At 43.6% G+C, this 18195-nt stretch overlaps 1 protein-coding gene across 3 annotated transcripts in view; it reads right to left on the bottom strand.

Annotated features, from left to right (window-relative positions):
- Nucleotides 1-18194, bottom strand: part of LOC103748885 (synaptotagmin-9) — a 254122-nt gene extending 235928 nt beyond the window's left edge. For 2 of the 3 annotated variants that reach the window (XM_008851665.2, XM_008851666.1), the window contains exon 1: nucleotides 17975-18188. In XM_008851665.2, coding sequence (XP_008849887.1) covers nucleotides 17975-18119 — 145 coding nt within the window. In that variant the 5' untranslated portion in view covers nucleotides 18120-18188. Of the gene's footprint in view, nucleotides 1-17974 lie in introns of all 3 variants that reach the window. The other variant, XM_029555288.1, reaches the window with a different exon arrangement.
- Between the last annotated feature and the right edge of the window lies 1 nt (nucleotide 18195).

Here is an 18195-nt window from a genome sequence, read left to right as displayed (position 1 = left end):
AACACTATTCAATGAGTAACCCATTTTCTCCCCCAGTCACATGCAACGCTCCCTTTACCAGACACTACACTGCTGGTGTTAGTTGGTTTTTGCTCTGTTTCATATTTCTGTGCACCTTTTTATTTTTCCCCAAGAACAGGAAATACAGTAATGTGAAGAAGGCAGTGGAGGCAGTGTTTCAGATGCATCAGAGGAGTCGAGGAAGAGGCCAGGAGGCCGAGGTGAGCTCCCCCACCTCAGAGCACAAGGGCTAACAGGGGCCATCTGCACTCAGAGTGCCCCCTTCAACTCCAGCTTCCCAGGTGGACTGGCTGGCTGTGTAGAGCCAGAGAGATCACTAGCTCTGCCTAAGCTTTGAATTCCTCTTCCCTATACCAGCAGACCCCACCTCACTGCAGCTGAATTAAATGATTATGCAAATACTTGGCACAGTGTGTGGCACTAAATCCTATTATGTACCACTATTACTGTTACAATTGTGGTTTCTGTCATCATCAGTCACAACCTCATCCCTATCACATTAAGATACTAGCTCTCTGTTTTGGAAGGTATTATCAGGAATAATGCTACATTTTATCACATGCTTCCTTGGCACCACCTCAAATGATGGTATTTGTTTCTTCAGAAACCTACTCTTGTGAATGAGATAGCTTTTCACACCCACTGGAATGACTATAATAAAAAAGATAGGTAATGACGAATGTTGACAAGGCAATGGAGAAATGAGAACCCTTGTACACTACGGGTGGGATTGTAAAACACTGAAGTCATTTTGGAAAACAGTTTGGCAGTTCATCAAAACGTTAAATGTAGATTTACGATATGACCCAGAAATCCTGTTTCTAGGTATTCAGCTAAGAGAAATGAAAAAATACATCCATATAAAAAGTTGTATCTAGGGAGGCAGGGAGATGGCTGTCAGTAAAGTACTTGCCACACAAGCATGAGGATCTGAGTCTGGATCTCTAGTACCCACATGAAGGGCCAGACGCATGGTGGTATGCATTTATAATCCTAGTGCTGGGGAAGTGAAGGGCCTGGAGGATGCAGGGGCTTGCTGGCCAGCCATTCTAGCTGAATCATCAGCTCTGAACCTAGAGGATTTAAAACAACAACAACAACAACAACAACAACAACAACAACAAAGCCCCAAATGCTATGGGTAACATGGCTGGGCTTCAAAAGCACCCTCTCATAAATATGATGCCGTTTATACAGAATGCCCAGTAGCAGTACATGTAGAGACGGAAAGTAGCTTAGTGTTCTCTTGGGGTGGGAATTAGCAGTGCATGGACATGAGGGATCTTTCTAGGGTAATGGGAATTTTCTAGAATTGATTTATAGTATGCTTGAACAATCCTGTAGATTTACTGAAAAAGAACTAAATTTTATACTTGAAAGGAATGAGGCCTCCTGCCTTGGCCTCCCAAGTTCTAGGATTACAGGTATGTGCCACCATGCTCAGCTGCCCATAGAAATTTTATCTTCCAAAGTTAATGTGTCTTTTCCATGGTGTGACCATGTACTGATCAAGTTTTTTTTAATGGTTCCTGATCATAACTTCTCTTGTTGGGTAGGACGTTCCCTATGTACATATGTCAGACTTTTAACTACATCACTTGTATCTTCTGCCTATTTATTTTGTCTATTTGATGTATTATTAGTGAAGTAGTTTCTTAAGTTGTAAAGTTTTAATAAACTCAGTTTTATGCATTTATTTTTGCTTCACTGATTAAAAGCTCAAGGCTGCTAAGTCTTCTTTGTTTATTGTATTATGAATTTCATGTGATAGCATATTTTGCATTGTTTCCAGAATATTAATTAAAATTAGTATGAAGCTTTAGCAAAAGGGCAAATAAAGAAAATAAAATCCATGGACAATTGTTTTGCTCTTATTAGTATATTTAATAAAACAATTTTCTTTTTTAAAGATTCATTTACCTTTATTTTATATGTATTTATGGGTGTCTGGGATGTATGTGTATGCACCATGTGCATGCCTGGTGTCCGTGGATGTCAGAAGAGGGCACTGGATAACCTGGAGCTGGAGTTACAGGCAGTCTCGAGCTGCCTGATGTGGGTGCTGAGAACAGAACTTGGGTCCTCTGGAAGAGTAACAAGTGCTCTTAATCATTGAGCCATCTCGCCAACCCCTGAAACTATTTTCTGAACACTGAAAGAATCAGGCAGTGGAAAGCTAACCTGGACTGTCTTCATAGGAAAGGCTGTCAATGGCATTACAAAGGCCACCATTTGCCACCTGCTTCTTTGCTGGAGCCTCCCTGATCTAATCTGATGAGTCAACTACGTTGTGGGCTACAACCTCAAACCCTATGACACAACCATCTACCTACACGCCATGGCGCTCCCAGTTTAACCTCCCAATTCCCACAGATCAAGGCACTGGGAAAACAGCAATGATTGGGTTACTGAGGCATAAGACTATAAAAATTAAAAGATGAAAACATACACATCGGAATGGAAGAGAGCTGTGATTTTAATCCTCATCAGTCTGCTGAGTGGGTCCTCTCAAACGGAACCTGTGGGGATTAGATTTTTCTCCCCAAAGAAAGTCCCAGTAATCTACACATAAATGACCTCAAAATAGCGTAGGTTAGAATCAAGGGCTGTTTCTATCAAGAGCATATGGAAGAAAAGAAAGAAACACTTCGGGGGATTTTCTAGTTCTTTTTGTAGACACTCTCCGAAGTAAATTCCATAGCATGATGACTTTTAGCTACCTCAAAATTAAAGTAATACACAAAAAGTACCCTAAAAGCCCCAGAAGAAGAGTGACCTATAAATTCTGGATATTACAGTGACGTGAAATCTGAAGTAGCAGTCACAGAGGAAGAGATTAAAGAGGGACAGGCAGGCCTGCGTTCTCATTCTCTCGGAAATAATCCAGAAAGCCTTCGGAGAGATTTCAGCTATGCCAGCATCTGACATCCAAAGTATTTGAAAAAATAAAATTGAAAATATGTTTCATCTGGGAGTCTCTGAATCACTTTATTTTCTGAATAAAGTGTTACAAGTAGCTATAATGTGGCCTCATTCTGGTCAAATTCTTTCTCTGTTCCAGGAATTTTATTTTATTTATTTATTTTTTTGGACAAGAAGGAAGTGTATTTTAAGATGATTAATAACGGTTAAGAACCAAGCAACTGTGTTCTCCAAACTCATGGCCTAGAGTTCTTGCAAACATATCTACTATACAGTTATCTTAAATTAAAAACTGATGATAATATTACTGCTTAGTAATAAAGATCAAGATTTTAATTATTACTAAGTACAGCTACATCCTAGAGCTAAATTTTCTACAGAATTTGTTCCTAGTGTTGCTAACAGCAGTTACATACAATAATTTAAGGTTACTCCCACTGTGGCTTAAAACAGTATCACTTTTATGCAGTAAATGCACTGTTCTGATTGTATTTCCTTTCCTTACATCTTATAAAAAATTTTGCATGGATAATTTGAGCATTTTATTTTTACAATCAGTCTACAAAAGTCAGTTCAACCCATGAAGGTCATTAAGCATGCCATTTGCAGCCCTGTCTGAGCATAGGACTCATGTACACAGATAGTGTGCTTGTCATCCTGGGATTCTAACTCAGTCAATGGGGGAAGGGCACTCATGTCTAAATGTTTTCCCAGTTGACACCAATGCATTCAGAACTGGAACCACTCTCCAAAACTTGTGAGCTGTAAGAGACTTTGGAGTTCAATGACATTCTAACTTCTTCCCCATAGCCCTGTAGTCAACTGCCCTGGACGTCTGCACCAAGTGTCGTGTACGTCCTTGAATTTAGTGTATTCAAAATTAATCTCGTTTTCCTTTCACACAAAATATGCCTGGCTTTCAGCAGTCAGCCTCACAAAGCACGTGAACACAAGCTCAGTACACCCAGCAGCACTCAAGAACCGGGCTCCCTCTATTTTATGTCAGCGGACTGACTACCTTTAAAATATCTTCTAAGTTATCTACTACCTTAAAATGGTTTCTCAGCACTTCTGCCTGATAAAAACTAACTTGCCGACATTTTCTCTAAAATCCTCCAGCTTCAGCTCCCCCAGAGTCTGACTGCGCCACATCAGCCCATCCTTGTTGCGACAGTTTATCTTTCTTCAGATTGCCTCCCTCATTCCTGGAACACACTTGCTGGCTTACTGTCATTCTCCCCAAAACCACTTTCACCATAATTCCTGGATAATTCAATATCCGTATAATGGTTAACACTTCTGAAACTCTGGGCCTTCAGTTCTTTGAGCTCTTCTCTTTCAATAATTTGCCCTCCACCTATCTTAGGACCTTAAGTAGTGGACATGGCTGGAAGTGGTCTTACCAACCAAGGCAGGATCTCCATCACCCTGATCATGGACATTCCACTCTCCGCCTCCTCTTCAGTGTATTTCCAACAGTCTTCCCGCCCCTCAGAACCCATAACTGCTTAATCATACCATTCTTTCTAATCCTTAATTAGCTTTTCTTTTTTCTTTTTTTTTTGAACAGCATCTCATGTAGTCTAGGCTACATGAACTTGCTTTACAGTTGGGAATAACTTTGAACTTATCTTCCTGTCTTTACCTCCAAGATACTGAAATTACATGCATATGCCCATGGTTTTATGCAGTGCTTGGGATCAAATCCAGGGCTTTATGCATGCTAGGCAAATACAACTGGGCATATCCATAGCCCACCCTAATCCTCTTGTATGTGCACTTTCTCCCCTTATTCCATTGAAGTTCCAGGCACTCTAATCACTTCACGCTATACACTGCCAACATTGTCACACTTCCATGCATACACACAACAGGTGTTTAAACACAAACACAGGGATGGCGAGATGGCTCAGTGGGTGAAAGTGAATGCTGGCTAGCCAAGACCCACATGGTGGAGGGAGAGGGCCAACTCCCACAAGTTCTCTTCTGACTTCCATATGTAGTTGTGGCACATGTGTACACACATGCACGTGCACACACACACATACAGAGAGAGTAAAAAATAAATATCTCTTTCCTTGCTTGTGCAAACACAGTTGAAGGTGGCAGAAGAGAAGCACACACCTGTGCAGATGGATTTCCATGGAAAGCCATGATCACCAACTGGAAGCAGGTCCTCTGGATTGGCCAGCAGCCACACTGCATCCACTCACTCCCTCAACTCCTAGGCAATTACCCTGATGTCAAGCCTTCATCACTTCTGACCCAGGCCCCTCTCAGAACTTATTTCAGGGAGAATGGAAGATCAGAAGACAAACGTCTATGGAATTCCTCCCCTGATACCTACCCTCCTGTGCCCATGATTCTGCCTTGACTCCTTGACAATCAGTGACTGAAGCATTCACTAACCCAGCACATTGCAGGACTGCAGATCAATCCTCTGTACCCGTTTTTCTTCTCTCCAGCACACAAAGGATTCTCTTTCTTTAAAAGTCATCTTTTGACTTGTCTTCTTTTCCTTAATGAAATTCACTTTTCCTTTAAATTTCCTCTCTCATTCTCTTCTCAAAAGACTACTCAGACTTTCTCCAGGTGTTTTCCTCCAAAACTACTTGGCTGAAGGTCATCAATGACTCTCATTGCTCAGTGGGACGGTCTGCTCCTGCGCTTACTGGCTTATCCATGTGGTGGATTGCTCTCTCTCCCCAGGAAGACTTTCTCACTGGTCCTAATCTGTCTCCTTGTTGGTAGTACTATATCACCCAATCTCTGATGAGCTGAGTGACTTCTAGGTTCCTCTGGCCCTTGGTAGATGTTATGGTCTGAATGTTCATTCATGTCCTGCCCTCAAATTCACAGGTTGAAACCTAATCACCAACATGACAATATTAAGAAGTGAGAACTTTTAGGAGGTAATTAGAAAATAAGGGGACCACTGGGGATGAAGCTCAGCAGAAGAGTGCTTACCTAGCATTCACTGGGCTTAATTACCAATACTGCCCAAAAATTAAAAACAAGAGAAGAACGCACATGAATGGGATCAGGGCCCTTTATAAAGAGGCCCATGACAAACTGAGCATGGTGACACATCCCTGTAATCCCAGCACTAGGGAGGTAGAAGTAGGAGGATCAGAAGTCAAGGTCATGGTTGGCTACACAGAAAGCTTGAGGCGAGCCTAGGCTACTTGAGACTCTGTCTCAATCAATCAATGATGTTCCAAGAGAACATTTTTTCCCCTGCTACCATGTGAGGACACAGAGAGGTGCCATCTGAGGGGAACAGGACCTTGGGTGACAATGACTCTCTAGTGCCTCAATGTTGGACTTCCCAGCATCTAGAACTATGGAAAATAAATGCTTGCAGATTAGAATTTCTCATCTTCCCTTTATAGTGAGTTTGTTACCATAGCCTGAGTATATTAAAACACTACACTCATCTAACAGCTTAGCTTTAAATTTTGTCCATGTTTCTTGGGTACTCACCCACATCTCTGCTGTCTGGACCTCGCCCCCAAACTCCTGGAAAATGCACACAACTATCAAAGCAAGGACATCACTCCAGCAACCCTCCCCTCTTTCTCTGGCATCATGAATTCTCATTCTCTATGCTAGCTCATTCCTATCAACAAGTGCTGCTAACTCTCCCAGCATAAAAAAATAAACTTCTCTCATGTCCGCCACTAGTATTTACTTCTCTATTCTTTGTTGAGGCAGGGTCTCACGTAGCCCAGGCTGTCCTTAAATTTGCTATGAAGCTGAGGACGAGCTTGAACTTCTGATCCCTCTGCCTCCACCACCCAAATGCTGGAATTATAGACCTGTACACCTTACCTAGTTCATACAGTGCTGGGAATCAAGGTCAGAACTTTGTGCATACCAGGCCAGCACTCTACCAACTGATCTACTCAACACTAACATCACGTTCTTTACAATGACTCCTAGACATTACACACAGCCTGTCATCACCTTTCTGCCCTCACCCACTGGTGTTCTCCTCCTCCGCTACTTCACTGTAATTCCACTGGTTCCTGACGAATCGAAACACCCCAGGTATGTTCCTGCCTCAGGACCTCTGTACCTGCCATTCTCCTGCCTGGAATGCTCTTCCCCCAGGCATGCGTCTTGTTCTCAAATCTCTTTCTGAGCTTAGCTCAAAAGCAACTTATCCTCTTCCCATATTTATTCTCTTTAGCATGTTACTACTTAACATACTATGTAATTAATTAATTTACATACAATTAATCCCCTCCTTAATATGTAAGCTCCTTGAGGCTAGCTGTTTGGTTTTTGTTTGCAAACTATTGCTGTAGGTACAACTGCATGCACACATGTACAATACTCTAGACAGCTAGCCATTGTATGTAGTATATAGTCACATGTCACAAAATGACATTTTGGTCAACAACGGACTACATGAATGGTACTGTACAATTATAATGAGGCTGAAAAACTTGTCTCTCAACTGCATACAAAGGTTATGTTGAGGGATTGAGCTGCACCAAGGAGACATGCATGAGAGTACTCTGTTTGCACAAGGAGACTGCCTAATGCTGCACTTTTCAGACCATTTTCCCATGACATATGACTGCACCAGGAACAGTGCCTGGAACCCAGGAGATGCTCAATAAACATGAGGAGGCATCCATCCCTAATTATTACCTGCACACTCCACCTTCATCCTGTCTCCAGAATACTCACATGGCAGATCTGAGTTGGGTCTGGCGGCGCATATCTGTAATCCCTGCACTCATGAGGCCGAGGCAAGAGGATTAAAATGAGTTTAAGGGCAGCCAGGGCCACAGAGTTCCAGGACTGCCTGGGTTACAGTTTGATATTCTATCTCAAAAAAAAAAAAAAATCAAAAACAGAAGTAAATCTTCTCACCTCAGTTTTCGATTAAAAGCTTCAGGGGTTCTGACTACTACCTTAACACAAACTGAAACATCTTTAGTAACCAGGAATGTCCTATAAATGTGTTAAGCAAAGTACATGCGTGGGGAGACAGCTATGGAAGGTGGACATCAGGTGACCCTCCTAATAGCATTCAATTTAACTACTTTGAAAACACCATGCTTTTTTTTTTTTTTTTTTTAATTTGGAGCATCCATATGAAGGGAAAAAAAATATCTTCACAGCACAGCCTGATGGGTACCAGGCAGGCCTTCCATGCTTATTCCCTGGCTGGGACCTGAGACATCGGAGGAAATAGGCTGTGTGTGTCCATGGATCCATCAACTGAAGTGCCACTGAACACACTGCTTTTTCATTATTGAATAACCAGGCAAGGAAACAAGATGTCACTGCTGGCATCTTTGAAATTATATCTGGAACCCAGATGTTGGAACCAGATGTCTCAGCTTGCTGACGGCAGTTTTTACCTCTGTATGAGGCAATTATACTTGAGTTTTAGGGTGATATGAGTGCATTCGAAAATTGGAATCACCGAATGTAAGATGTCCTGTCAGGACCTTACCTTCGGCAGGAGAACACCATAGCCACCAGCTGCAGCGTCTCCCACGAGGACACAGAAGACTAGCGAGGCTGCAGTCAGGGGACTCCAAAATCTCCTTTTGTGCTGAGAATGGACACTTTCAGCTCGTCATAGGTCGCAGCACTTTGAGGCTTCCTGTGTCAGCTGCCCTAGCACTGTGGACTCTGACAAGGCCTACAAGGACTTCCAAGTTGGACCAGTATTTACTACAGTCGTCTCATTACTCAGCACTCCAAGCTTGCACTGTGCTTATAGTACCAAGGACCCATTCCCTCCTGTTTTACTGGCTTTGAAATTTCATGGACCACCCATCCTACCCATAAGTTCCAGGCAAACTGCTCCACCCATACAGAGACTTCTCTAGAGCCTTCACAGACCCTTTCAAGCCTGCTAATTACTTCTCTCCTCTTTTCCTGCACTGTATTCAGTGCCTATCTCCCTTCCTGCCTTTATTTTTTAATTGCAATTATTATTTTATCTCAATTCCATACAGGCAATAAGACTGTCTAATATATCTTTCAATTACTCATGCGTAAGCTAGTACATGGCACTTAAGAGGCACTCAATGAATGTTTTTGAACTTAATTTTAATTAGAAAAGATTGATCATATCAGTCTGAATAACGGAAGGATGGAATGGAGTGGAATCATAAAAAAACACCTCTGAAAGTATGGAGCTCTTTCTTATTTCACATAAATAAAGGCAGCACTTTGCATCGAAAGAGAAAATTACAGTGGTGGCAGGAGAGTAAGGGGTCCAAGGTCATTCTCAGCAACACACTAAGTTCCACACCTATTTGATCTGCATGATACCCTACCTCAAAAGAAACAAAACAAAAGAGCTGGGAGATGGCTCAGCAGATAAAGTGCTTACATGCAAGCATGAACACCTGAGTTCAAATCCCCAGTGCCCATGAAAAGCTGGATGTGGTAGTAGGCATCTGTAATCCCAGCATTCCTAGGGTAAGGTGCCAGGGAGGAGGAGACCCCAAGGAAGCTCATAAGGCCAACTAGCCTGATGTAGGAAGAGGCTCCACCTCAAACAAGGCAAGGACCAACACCGAGGGCATCCTCTTACTTCCACATGAGGGTGCTGCACTCACACATGAGCACAAACACATAAGCATTATGCATATGCATGTACACATACACACAGATACAAAACAGAATGTACAGTACAGTGAACTGATTAGAGTCAGACAACCTGAGTTAATTTGCTGTACAATGGTCTCTCTATGAGCTAGTTTGATGGAGTTTTTACATTCTAACAAATGCAAATTTGTAAGAAAAGCATTTTAAAAAGCACACACACATTGGACAGAATAGACAGAAAATCCACCTGGGAGGAACTACATAACAAATTTAACATATCAAAATATTCAATCCTACCAACAATGAAATACAGATTAAAACAATGAGACAGCCAGTTCGACCCTGTTGAATTAGCAGACTGGATTTACCGCGGACATGTACAGGGCTAAGTGACACAGATCTACCAGAAATCAGTTTGAGCTGATTGTTGATCATGTATTATCCCCGCCCCCTGGAAGCAGAGGACTATAGATAAATGTTGCTACTCTGCTAGAGAAAAAGAAGCACCACTGGGGACGGCAGCACACACTTGGAACCCCAGCGTTCTGGAGGTGAGGCAGGAGGACTGCCACAAGTTAAAGGCTAGCCTGGGCTACAGAATGAGTTTAGGCCAGCCTACGTTACAAAGTGGCACCCTGTCTCAATTAAAAAAAAAAAGAAAAAACAACCAAAAACAATACCAAAAAGAAAGAAAGAAATAAAGGAGGGAAGAAAAGAAGAAAGCCTAGAAGCCTGAAATGCCCCCAGTAAAGACTATTCTTTGGATAGTAATCACAACAAAAAGAATAATTTTAATTGTACAATAGTCATAGCAATAACCGCTAATGTTTATTGAGCATTTATTATATCGTAAGTATTTTATGTGCATCATGATACATTGGGTTTGCCAACGTTATCAAATAAAAACAAAGGATGCCCACTTCAATTAGAATTTCGGAAAACAGATAACTACTTTGAATAAGTACGTACCACACAATAGCACATGTTATTTATCTGAAATTTAAACTGAACTGGCATCTCACACTTAATCTTGATATTGGAACAGTAACCCAGATACTGGTCATTAATTTTACTGATGAGAAAACAAGAGTGCAGAGGTAGAACCTTGCTCAGGGTGCACAGGTAAAAACACAGGGAAGAAATACTGCCAGGAAGAAATAAAAACAGGAAGAACGTGTGTCCGTGGCCCACCGCTGAAAAGCAACGTGAGGGGAAACCACTGCCAGCAACATCACATATTTATCCAGCAGGTACTTGAGTATTTATTCTGAACACTGGGCTGCCTTAACGAGCCAGTCCCACTTTATCAATGAGCAATTCAGGGAGTGAACTCTTCCTCTCAAGAAAGATCTGATTCTGACTCCAAAGCTTTAGCCCATTCCATTCCACTTTATCATACTGGTTTTTTGAGAGATTTTTTTCCCCTTCGGTATAATTTTTGCTGCTGTTTGTTTGTGCATTTAGTTCGCCAGTTACCAATGCTCACTGATCTTGCAGAGGACCAGGACTTGGTTCCCAGCTACCACACGGTGACTCACAACTGCCTGTAACTCTAGCTCCAGGGCATCCAATGCTCTCTTCTGGCCTCTGTGGGCTCCTGCATGTATGTTCTTGAACACAAACTTATGAAGGCATACACAGATATACATGAAAATAATAAATCTTTTCTAAAAGTTGCTCCTTAGGTATAGTTTTACCAACACTGCTGGTTTTTTTTATGTAAGCCAGGCAGAGGGGTACACATTTGTAATCTAAGCACTGGGGTGACGACACGGCAGGCGGTTCAACATAGATTTCAGGACAGCCTCAGCTACGTAGTGAGTTTGAGACCAGGCTGGGCTAAAGAGCAAGTCCTTGTCTCAAGCCACAAAGAAATTAAAACCCTTTGGTTATAGATACAGTTCAGTCTGTAAATAGTTCGCCTGCAATGCACAAGGTCCTGGGCTCCATCCTTACTGCCATACACACAAAATTATGTGGTAAAATCCAGGCACCAGGATGCATGAATTTTTCAAGTAGATCTACAAAGCCTGGTCTTCTGCATTTGCTTTGGTCTAAAGCCTATTCCCAGAACAAACTAAATAAAACACTTGAAACAAAAGTTGTGCCAGGCTTAACAGTATTTGCTTTAAGTCCCATCACTTGGGAGGTGGAGCAGGAAGATCAGGAGTTCAAGGTCAGCCTCAGCTACATAAGGAGATGAAGCCCAGACTGGCTTACACAATAATCCCCCCAAAAAGAAAAGTCATGATGATGCACAGTGAAGGCTACCAGAAAGACCAACTCTCACAGAGAAAAGTCCTGTACAAGTCAAGTGTGATCTCATTCAGAAATCAGAAATACATACCACACTGATGCTCTCACAATGAGTCTAGCTCCCCAATTTATTCCTCTAAGCCTCTCCCATTTATACACTTTGGCTTGTGAACTTATGACACCCTTCACATCATTTTGGAAAGAAGGGATCATGTATTTCTTCTAAGCCAAGCCCACGGAAGCCACACATGCCCACAAACAGAGGTGTCAGCATGCCTTCTAGTGGCATCACCTGTGCTCAACACAAAGGGAGTTTTGGGGTGCACGCCCTCACTCTCAACTTCATTCTTCCTTGAGAGTCTAGACCACATCAAAAAGTTTATGCCTTTGATTGTTTATTCTGAAAGAGGCAGCAGGCCACAGGGATGCCTGTGATGCCTGTACCAAGGTTTGCTTTTGTTTCTCCCTCTTGATAATTACCTCATGACTAAACCACTCACTGGCCCATGTAGAGGAATCCCACAGAGATTTAAAAAAACCACGTTTAAATAAAATATTTATGAAGATGCCCTAAAATGTCACTGAGATAAACGGAAATTTCATCTTCACATATCATGCATCCAACATGTCACTCATTCCTTACAAGACTCTACACCCTGATTGCAATTAACATTGATTTTTAAAAAATTAATCTCATTGTACATGATCACATCAATAACTATTCCTAAAAATCCCAATGTTTTAAGAGATTATTTTGACTTGTCTTGGAAATTTTGAATTAAGGCTAACGTTTAATCACAATGATTATTTTGAAGATTTTTCCCTTAGAAATCATATTTAAATATTACTATATATGTATAAATACCTTCTAAGAAGTGATTTCACTATAATTCAACACAAAGTGCTATTAGTGAAGATTCTACATTTCTACATTCTGAACTTTTAACAAAATCATTTTAGGTAAAGTTTTCCTATTGTCCCTTGTCTGCCCACCCCCTTTTCTTTCTGAGACAGTATCTCACGCAGCTCAGGCCAGCTTCAAAGTCACAATGCAGCTAAAACTGGCCTTGAACTCCTCATCTTCTGTTTCTACTTCCCAAGCTCTGGGATTACAGATGGATGCCATCACACTTGACTTTTAATGCCCTTTCTCTTCAAATTGAGTGGATATAATAGAGGCTTGTGATAATTTTCTTAAAGCCCTCAAAATAAAAACTTGGAAAAATATTGTCAAATAGCTGATATGGGTACCAGTTATTCAAGGGCAGCAGTCAAATCCCCTGGTTTTTTATACCGTCTTTCCTTATTTTGCAAAAAGGAAGAGTTAGGTGAATATTTCCTTTGCTTTAAGGTCTTGGAAGTTGTCCTACACCTGACTTCCCCTTAGAATCATGGGAGGAACTTAGGAAAACACCGATCCCAGGCTCCACCCCTAGAGACTGATTTAATTGGCCTAGGGTACATTCCAGCCACCCTTAAGTTTTTGCTATTTTTCTTTCTCTGTTAGAGCCCTTATGTATTTCTAATGTGCAGCCAAAGTTAAAAGCCCTGAGGGGGAAGGGGTGCTTTCCAGAATAAAGTAATATTTACCTGGAAAGAGAATTCAGTGTTGCATAAGGCTCTGCTTCACACTTCAGCTAGTGAACATTTTCTAGAGCTTGGATACAAACACTGAAATCATGCAAAACGTGAAGCTGACACACAAATGGAAAGCTAATACCCAGGTAACAGAATTCATAACCAAAATATTACGGTAACTCTAACTGCACACAATTTAACCTGCTCTTAAGGATTTAATCCACTATACAAGTTCAAAATAGAGAAAGTAAGTCTAAGGATAGCTGTTATAAAAACACTTAGGCAATTTCCATTGACAATGAGGTCTATGTTGTGAGTAAAGTCAGCTTTCTGTATCCAAGCCCTCCACAGCCATGGATTTAAACAACTGCAGATCAAAAATGTTTGGGGAAAAATGTGTCTGCACTGACCATGTAGAGACTTTCTTTTCATTAGTCTCTGATAGAGTATAACAACTCCTTACAGAGCATTTACATTGTTAGTCATTAAAAGCAACAGAGATGATTTAGAGTAGAAGAGGGGATGTGCATAGGTTACATTTAAACCTTATTATATTTTTACATAAAAGACTGAACATCTTCAAATTTTTGCATCCTGGGAGTCCTGAACCAACGTCCTTCAGCTACCGAGAGACAACTGTAAACACGACGTGACTACAGAAGAAGTTACTCTGACTTAGGCCCAAGGCTTTATTAAATGGAGAGCCAGGCCGTGAGATGGCTTACCACTCTCCACTGCACTGTCCCCACATATGTCTTCCATTTTACCACATTTCTTGAACTTAAATGTACCCATGCCTCACTTGAGAGTCCTGTAACAGTAAAAATGAATATTCAGTAAGTCTGGAGTGGGCCTGGGATCCTGCATGTCTGACAAGTTCCCAGATGCTGCAGGCACAAAGCAAGTGCTTTGGAAAGAATGGCAGACACAAAATGTATGGCACAGACATGCTAGCATCCTGCAGGGAAGACAGGGAAAATGATTAAACATGGGGCTAGAGAGATGGCTCTGGCTTAAGAGCACTGTCTGCTCTTGCAGAAGACCAGAGTTCAAATCCCAGCAGCACCACATGGCGGCTAACAACCACCTACAATTCCAGTTCCAGGGGATCCAATGCCCTCTTCTGTCCTCAGTGGGTACTAAATGACATGGGTACATATATATATATATATATATATATATATATATGCAGGTATAACACTCATAAACATGAAACTAAAATAATAAATATTTTTAAACATGTTTCAAAACCAGGAAATCTATGTTCCAACATCCTTTCTTTTCCACATGTAGAAACAATGGGTGTGTAGTAGTTCAGTTCCTTACCTCCTAACAGCCAAGGCTACAGCATGGAGCAAAGGATGAGACATTGTTCTTGAATACAAAAGTATAATCAAGATGAACAAAGGGTCAGGATAGAGCTCAGCGGCGGAGCACTTGCCCAGCATGCTAGCATGCAAGACGCCCTAGGTTCAATCCCAGTACAATAAAACAACAAAGATCAAAGAGTAGATGTTTCAGAACACTTTCAGTTCCCTATAAGGGAAAACTTTCGAACAGTAAATGCTCTTCTAGGACCAGTATCTTGACAGGGAGGCTTCCAGACACAAACTAAGCACATGGCCCGGTGGCAGTGTTAAAGACCATTTGACTACAAGACAGTTTGGCTAACTGAAGAGGCATCCCACACTCACATGTACAAAAAGTTAAACACAAAGTAGAAACCTCCTGATACCACTCCCTACTCCAAGCCTCGTCCTAACACCTCTGCACAGTAAATGGGGTTGCTTAGGTCAAAAGATCTGAGAATCATACTCATATCTCCTGTCAAGAATGCCTGTAGCAGTACCTTCAGGTTGGTCCATAATTGTTACATCTTACCTCCTCCATTAGGAGCAGGCTGAGCATCCATCCACCTCTTCCTGGATTTCAGAAACAGACCAGGAACACATCTCTGTCTTCGCCCTTACTCTTCTACAAGATTTTCCCAATGTGGGCATTCTGGGTTCTCACTTCTGCAACAACTTCTAATGGTTTCATGTGTCATTTAGAGTTAAAACCAAAGTCCTTCTAATTGCCCACAAGGCCCTGCATGACCTACCCTCTCCAACCTTGGACCACATTTCTTACCACTCTCCACCTCCAGCCACCCCTGAAGTCACTGCTCCTTGAATCAAAGCAACGATACTCCTGCTTCTGGTCCTTTCCACATGCTCTTCCTGCTGTCTCAAGCGCACTGGCCTGTGAACCAGCCTTACCCAACCTCCAAAAAAAGGAACAAGCATCCTAGATGCAATGTCACTTTGCCGAGAATGACATGTTTTCTCCTTTTATAACCGAAAGCATTAATGGAGATTGAAAAAACAGCTACCACAGGGCAGCCTTGGGTAGACAACAGGCAGAGGCAGGGATGCCGCATTCAGGTGAATTCTTTCACAGAAAAGGAAATCACCCATTTACAGAGTGGGCTCTCTGGGGACCCATCTGGGCAGCTGCACAGGGTTGTTCTGGATGGTTCTATGCAACAACAGAGGTGCTGTTCACTTAGCATTGTGCAGGGCAGCTTCAGCCCTCAGCTTTTAGGGCTCAGAGATTAAGGGTACTCTCCGCTTGGACAAACAGATTCAGAGGGATGAAGATAAATGCATGTGATGAAAGAATTAATGTGGGCAAAGCGAGGAAGGAGGGAAATGGAGGGAGATCTGGCCTGAGCAGAAGAGCCCTGGAGGAGAGGGTAGCACTTTGGATGCCACCTTTGGCCTCATTTTCTCCCACCTTGCACTTGCAGAGTCCTTCTCCTGCCTCTTGAGCAGACTACTTCCTGACCACCCAAAGAGCCAGAGGGGTGGAAGGTCCCTCAAAGCCTTGTGCCCTAGTGTACACAGAGCTCTGCTTTCAGGAACTCAAGGAGCAGCAAGGCCCACTCATCCACAGCCATGTTTCAGTCAAGGAATCAGATCTCTCATGAGGTGGATTCTTTTGACTTTTCCTCTAGCCCTGACCTGTGCAGGGCCTGAGAGAACCTGGGCAGGGGGAAAGCAGAAATTGGTCAAAAAGATGTGGCTATGAAATGTGCAATTCAGAAGCAGTTGCATACGGCTTCCCCAGGCAAAAATGACAGCTTGTCTGGGGTAACAGAGAACCTGTGTCACTGAAGCAGCAACAGAGAGCTCCCAGCAGTTACACTGGCTTTGGGAAAAGCACGTTCAATGGGCTTGGTCCTGCTAAACATCCCCACTTGGGCATCCGCCTGGGACTCCTGTTGGGGAGGTGAGGTACCCCCATTCACTGTGCTCAGTGAAGCACATTCTCATCCAGCCACCAGCCTTACACAGGCTGGACAACTAAACCTCCTGGGAAATCACTTGAATCGGTATTTCTCCATTTAATTCTTCCCTTTGAAGTAAAACATTTAGTGATCATTTGATAAACTTCTTAATGTAACAGCAGACATGAAAAATAAAGCCTCTGGATACAGAAAAATCTGGCATAAACTTTTAACACCTGCCTTCACCCCACACATTTCAAATACCCTATCAAAAGTAGGCTAATTTAAGTCAGGCTCTCTGTGAATCTCTCCAATTCTCTATCCTTTGGGTAAAAGCATTTTTACATAATGAACTGGCTTAAAATGAGAAAAACTCATACGGAATAATTTGCACAGCAATAGCTTATAGCCAATGTTTACATACAGGAACATCAAAGCAAAGGCCATTTTCTCATCCTATTTTTAGCAATTCAACCACGATATGCCCTTTTAATTTAAAACACTTAAGCTGGAAAAATATTCCAGAAAATGATTCCAAGTGAGAAGGATCTCTGGGAAAGGAATGTATCTTCCAGTGCCCGGCAGGGAGTGAGAAGACACTGGAGACCTAGGGCCCCTGGAGGAAGCAAATCCCTTCAATCAACTCTGTCCTCCAACCCTAATTGGTCAAATGCCAAAATAAATGAACTTTCCGAAGTTGGGAGCTTCGCAACTTCCACCAGGACAACTGCCAGGTGCACAAGCCATGCATGGAGAACCCACCCACTCTAAGGGTGCCCGGCTGCGGCAACCGGTCAAGCTGGGAACCCAGGCCTCGCCGCCTTTCGACCCGCAGGGGAAAGGTTCAAGCCCGGCTACCCAAGACCTGGCTCCCGGGCCCCGCTCCAAGCCCGATCTCGGCGCTCCCTTCTCACCCCAGAGCACTGAGAGGAAGCGGCTGCACCGGGCTGAGCATCTCCCGGTGGGATTTGATTGCAGCCCGGGGCCATCCCCAACTCCCAACTTCCCAGAGTTTCCTGGGCTGTCCCCTCCCTCTCTCCGCTCCAGAGGCCTCGGCGGCCTCTCCCGGCGGGCGGCGAGCGGGGGAAGAGGAGCGCGCACCTCGGAGCTGGAGCCGCCCCCAGGAGCCCCGCGGCAGGAGCGCAGGTGGCGGGCGTGGTTCCTCCCAGCCCACCGCGCTCGGCGTCCGCGCAGCCTCAGCCCGGGTCCCCGCCAGGGCTCAGCGTCAGGCCACCGGGCGCAGCTCCCCGAGCCCTCCGCCCGTCCGCGCCGCTCCTCCGCCTCGGGCCCTGGCGCGGCCCCCGAGTCCCCATCCCTTTGGTCACGCCGGACGGCGACGGCGCTCACCTGGGTCTCGGAGCCTGGGTCTGGCTCGGTCCCGCAGGTGGTAGATGAAATCTTGGCAGCTGTCGTGCTCCAGGGCCCCGCGGGCACAGAGCTCGGCCAGCAGCTGCAGCGCCTGGTGACAGAGCGCGTCCCTGGCCCCGGGCATCGCCCCCCCGCATCCTCGGACCGCGCCGGGCAGGCGGGCGCGGGAGACAGCCCTCCGCCTGCCAGTCAGAGCCGCG

The sequence above is a fragment of the Nannospalax galili genome, unplaced genomic scaffold (genome assembly GCF_000622305.1).
Source record: "Nannospalax galili isolate Female #2095 unplaced genomic scaffold, S.galili_v1.0 scaffold426, whole genome shotgun sequence".
In the NCBI taxonomy this organism is placed as follows: Eukaryota; Metazoa; Chordata; class Mammalia; order Rodentia; family Spalacidae; genus Nannospalax; species Nannospalax galili.
The sequence above is the reverse complement of the archived record's forward strand: the minus strand, read 5'-3'. Positions and strand labels throughout refer to the sequence as shown.